We start from the raw sequence: 5,627 nt of genomic DNA on the forward strand, positions 1-5,627 counted from the left end.
TGGGGATCCATGCTGCAGGCACAGGGTCTGCAACCAGTTGTCAGCTCTGTGTATCTTGTGTTGTTTAGTGCAACTGTGTCTGGGAGGGGCCCTTTAAGGGAGCGGCTTGCTGTTGAGTCCGCCCTGTGACCCTGTCTGCAGCTGTGCCTGGCACCCTTATTTCGATGTGTGCTACTTTGGCGTGTAGACGTACCCTCGCAGCGCCTATTTCGATGTGGTGCCGCGCAACGTCGAAGTTGAACATCAACGTTGCCAGCCCTGGAGGACGTGTAGACGTTATTCATTGAAATAGCCTATTTCGATGTTGCTACATCGAAATAAGCTATTTCGATGTTGGCTTCACGTGTAGACGTAGCCCAGAAGTGCTCTCCAGTCTTGCAACCCTGTCTGAGGTGTTTCCTGCCCTGTTCTTCTGGAAGATCATCTGCGCATGTGTGGACGCGATATTCTGAAAGACCAGGCAGCTCTTTCGGCTGCCACTTTGTATGTAGACTCTGTCTTCCAGAAGATGATCTTCCTGAAGTTGGCTTCCAGAAGATCCTCTTCTGGAAGAACTGACACATGTAGAGACAACCTAGGTGGTGAATAGTCTCAGAGGGGTAGTAGTGTTAGTCTGTAGCTTCACAAATAACATGCAATCCAGGAACTTTCATGGGTAAAGCCCACTTCTTCAGATGAATGGAGTGGAAAAACTGAATCCAAGGTTTACGTAGTAGGGTCGGTGGAGAGGAAGGACAAGTAACCTTTTTTTTTTCCATCTTTCTATTCATCTGAAGAAGTAGGTTTTACCTGAGAAAGTTCATGACCTAATAAATTTGTTCATTTCCAAGCTTCCACGGGACAGCTTGTTACTAGATGGTGAAATAATTTCTCATTCCCTCAAGTGTACCAACAATCTGCACCCCTGAATCTAATTGCAATTTTTTCACCTTATTTTAGGGCTAGATAGCTACACAATCTACAATTTTCACACTACAAGTCCACTCACCATACCAAATTTCCACTGCTAAAAGCTCTCTCTAGTTGTGTCCCAACTGTCTCTGAAGTGGGAAAGAGCTAAGGCATATCATACATACACACTTCATAACAGTTTTGAGTCATACAGTTCTGTACCTCAATAAGCCCACCAAACTTCCACATCATCTTTTAACACACTGAGAAACAGACTGTCACGCTGTTATAACAGCGCTATATAACTGGATAGTGGTTATTCAGTCCCTACTAAAACAAATTCACTCTGAAGTCAGAGTTTTGTTAAGCAGTCATAGGGCATTTGCAAAAAGAAACTGTGAAACTAGCCCACCTATGTTACCTTTGAAATACGACAGTTTAAATTATAACAGTGTGAAATATTTCACAGTTGCATTTAGCAGAAACAATCAGCCCTAAAATGCACTTGGTTCATTTGGAAGAACTAGGGCTTTGGGACTACAATTGTGGAAAGGAACAGCTCAAAACTCAGAATGTTGCATATTGCAAAATTGCTGCAAATTGGCAATTGAAATTTCATGGGTTTTCATTCATAAATAGAAGTATTTCACTTAGCACCAGAATCTCATGTTTGTCCTGCAAAGAGCAATTTTTGCATCAAGCCACAGGACATTATAAAACTTCATGTTTGGGTGTGACAAACCCCCACAACGTTTCACAAACAGCAATATTTTAGAACCACCAAAGGAGTCACTTTGTCCAGCCCTTTGCACTCAGTAACCTGGCATTGATACACATTCCCCTCGCTCCAGTATTTAGCAGGAATGTGGTCATATTAATAGATGACAGGTAATTAGCATCTCTTGACTCGGGTACTGTTATGCTAACTGCACACCCAGATGCAGCTAGGTCATAAGCCAGCACAAAAGGCACATGGATGCAGCTGCCTGGCTGGCTCTGATGGAGTCACAAGTGAACCTCTCACTTTCCCCTGTTTCAGAGCAAACAGCTGAAGCACTGGTGCATGTCCCTGGACACCCCAGACTTCTGCATGTCCCATAACCATCCCCAGCCTCACCCAGACCTATATTTTTAACTAACATTTCAGTTTTTTAACCAAAAGCAACATACGAAAATTGGGGGAAAAATCTTTAACAAAAAATCAGCAAACAAAACACTTTCTGAAGAAATTTTGGAAAAAATTAAGAGGTTTCAAAATGTTCCAGAAGAAATGATTGGCATTTTTAATCAATTCTGTTATGCACAGATCTAAAAAAGGCAGCAGGCTGTTCCTTGCTCTTTCATGGGTACGTCGGTAACAAGGACCTAAAGTACCCTGCCTTTGGGCCAGGCATACCCTAATGGAAGAAGAGCTATTAACAGGAACAAATGCAACTTTTACACATTGGGAAGTACATAACTTTTCAATTTTGTTTAGTGGAAAACCTAAACAATAAGCAAAAAGTATCAAATTTAATTAATTTTTTTTCTTAACATTTCAGCTCTGTATTCAAGTATAATTATAGCTGCAAAGTGCAATCCCGGGTAGGCAACAGGGCATGGTCTGGACAGGAAGGTGCATTTGTAAATGCACGAAAACCACACAGAAGAAAAGGAGGGAAGTGGGACTAACGGAGACGTTGGAGAGCCATTTTTCTGATATTGACCGCAGAGAGTAGCGGCCACATGAGCCTCTCTGTGTTTTGTGTGCGGCAGCACGTACCTTGGAACATCTGACTGAAGGAAGTGCCAGCTTGAAGCCTGCCTTGTGGCATGTTAATCACTTAGAGGCTGACAAAGAAAGGTAATTTTGAATTCTTTCTCGTTGTTTGGCTTTGTTTTCCTCATTTCACCAGCTCTGTGTGGTAATGACTTTTCCTATCCCTTGCTGAGCTCAGAAAATAGCTAGATGAAAACTGACTACATGTGGACCGGTCTCTCTGGAAGCCTTTGGTTCTTATACAATAAATAGGCAGCAGTTAGACTAGATGCTTTGCTTGCTTGAGTCTCACTCTTTTGGTGGGATGGTCTGGATGTCAGTTTGGTTTTTCCATAGTCTTCCTTTTGTTTGGATGGGTGTTTATTTCTGTCTGGGCTGTAATTGGGACATTGTCATCTCTTCTCCCTAGGTTTGCCCCCTCCCCATTTTACAAGGATGTCAGTTTTCCATTCCTCCCATTGTTTTGGAACACCCCGGTAAAGAACTTTGCTGGGACCAAAGAGAGCTTGGGCTTCCCTAGCCCTGTGGCTCCAGTATCTGCTTAAGGGCTGTACTGAGCATGAACAATTTAAAACAGCCCTCCAGCAGGAGCATCCTGAACCTGTGAGATCCTAGGAGAGCCATCGAATTGGTGGCTAAAATCAATTCAGTAGGGGGAACTCTGTTCCCCAGGAAACCTCGGCTTTGACAGCCTCCCAGTTTTTCTCTCCACAGAGCACTGTTTGCTGGTACTCCGTCAGGAGTGTTTGCCCAGTCAACATGGAGGAGTCCAAGTCCCTAGAATCTGGGTTATTTGGCAGATTACTGTGATGCTTCTGAGGCAGAGTCAGAGTTAGCTCATCCTGGAGGGTCTCACTGAATGAAAGAGTAGGAAAAAGTCTGTATTATCACTCCAGCACTTAGCAGCAAGGAACCCTGGTTGAATCGTCTAGGTGCTTACTACAACAACAAAAACAGAAAACCAAGTAATTGTAACTGAGAGGTGGCTGTGTTAGTCTGTATTCTAAGAAAACAAACCAGTAGTCACGTAGCACTTTAAAAACTAATGAAATAATTTATTAGGTGATGACCATGAGATACAGCCAGGAGGGAGGCAGCTGTGAACAGACTTTCCACACAATCTCTGGAGGATTTAACATTTAGAAGATTGCAAACTAAAAGCTAGTCAAACTCTGAGTTCTAGGGTGGAGAATCTATCATTTTATTTCTGCAAAGCACCGTGCATGTGCTGTGGAACTAAATAAATCAGTCTTTTTCATATCCCTAATTTAAAATGTTCTCTTCCAGTAACTGAATCACGGCAATCCCAGAAATGCACTGCAACGAAAGCAGCATCCAAGTGCCTGGCACTTTTCATCTCATTCAGCTGACAGTGTACATCCCACTTTTCCTTTTTGGAATACTATGTAATGCTCTGGCTTTCTGGGTCTTTTGCTGCAAAGTGCATAAATGGACAGAAACCAAAGTGTATATGATCAACCTGATCATTGCCGACTGCTGCTTGCTGATCACTTTGCCCTTCAAAGTATTTCTCCACATCGGCAAGCTGCCCCAAGATAAACTGTGCCAGGCTGTACAAGTTATGTATTTTGTAAATCGGTATGCAAGCACGTTTATTATAGCCTGCACAGCTGTTGATCGATACATTGCAATAATGTATCCCCTAAAAGCAATGAATTTGAGGTCCCCCTTCAAGGCAGCAGTCATCAGTGGATTTCTGTGGCTACTAGTGATAAGTTTCGTTGGGTTAGCTGAAACACTGGAAAAGCACGAACATCCTGGAATTTGCTTTGAAAAGGTTTCCACAGACCCATCCAAAGGGTCATTAGTCATTAGTACTGGGGGATTTTTTATACCTTTAATCATCTTGAGCTTTTGTTCAATTAAAATCATCAAGGAGCTTGTGCAAAAGAAGAAAACAAATCCTTATGAGGTAAAGCTAATCCAGAAAGCACTGGGCATTGTTACTGCAAACATGGCTGTGTTCATAATATGCTTCTTACCTGTTACCATTGGACATATTGTTCGGTTTATAGTTGATTCCTATGGCACCAGCTGCTTGGCAATATGGAGAAGTAACGTATTCTTGCACTTTGCCTCAATAATAGCAAATACTAACTGCTGCTTAGATGCCATTTGTTATTACTTTGTAACCAGGGAATTTCAGGAGGCATCATCCATATTATCAACGATCAGATCTGTGAAGCTGCTGTCAAGTCACAAAGGACAATCAACTCTCCATACGACTGGATGATAAAGTTCAGTTAATAGATGTGACCTAGCTTGCTGCTTTACTTTCTGCCAGGTGAGGCAAGAGCTCCACTCCAGGAGGGCCAGGGGCAGCAGCCATTCATACTGGGTTTCTGTTTGCTCTCCTTCTCATTCCCTTGACTGTCAGGGAGGGCAAGAAAAGTACACAGCTTGCCTGCATCTCCCTTCCTCCTGACCAGTGAGGGAAGGGGGCAGAGGAGTAATTCACACTTTCTCCTTGATCCCCAATAGTTAGGGGACCAGGACGAAGAGCAAGCAGTGTCCCAGGATGCTTGGCTGCTGTCCCCACCCTCCCGAAATGTTGCACTTGAGGGAGAACAGTTGGTCCCCTCTACGGCTACACCTATATGAGAAGCGTTTCCGGACAAAACTGGGCTTTTGTCTAGAAAAACTGTGGAGCATCTACACGCAAAGTGCTATTTGCTGACAAAACTCAGCACATCTGCTGGCAGCATTATACCGCTTCAGGTTATCCACCTCTCTCGACAATGTTCTGTTGACAAAACAGCCACGTAGACACTCCAGCGCCCTTTTGTCAACAGCCAGGGCTTCTGGCTCACTGGGCAGCCCTGTTTGCAGAGCTTTGGGTCAGCCATTCTGTTGAGAGAGGGACGGGCAGTCTGGCTGTTCTCTGTTGACAAAGCAGATTGCTCTTTTGATCTGCTTTTCTGCGTAGACACAATCTGTGGACTGAAGTTTTGCCAGG

At 43.6% G+C, this 5,627-nt stretch overlaps 1 protein-coding gene across 1 annotated transcript; it reads left to right on the top strand.

The window, feature by feature from the left end:
* The first annotated feature begins 2,611 nt into the window (after positions 1 to 2,611).
* Positions 2,612 to 4,904, top strand: LOC142018640 (G-protein coupled receptor 35-like). The gene is made up of 2 exons (XM_075004599.1): positions 2,612 to 2,734; positions 3,938 to 4,904. Exon 2 carries the CDS (start codon positions 3,963 to 3,965, stop codon positions 4,902 to 4,904), a length of 942 nt encoding a protein of 313 aa, XP_074860700.1. The 5' UTR covers positions 2,612 to 2,734; positions 3,938 to 3,962.
* Positions 4,905 to 5,627: the final 723 nt, after the last annotated feature.

This window comes from Carettochelys insculpta, chromosome 10 (assembly GCF_033958435.1).
Source record: "Carettochelys insculpta isolate YL-2023 chromosome 10, ASM3395843v1, whole genome shotgun sequence".
Classification (NCBI taxonomy): domain Eukaryota; kingdom Metazoa; phylum Chordata; order Testudines; family Carettochelyidae; genus Carettochelys; species Carettochelys insculpta.

Bases quoted from the DNA above. Each gene is read 5' to 3' on its own strand.
- LOC142018640 (XM_075004599.1), top strand. From the start codon at position 3,963: ATGCACTGCAACGAAAGCAGCATCCAAGTGCCTGGCACTTTTCATCTC.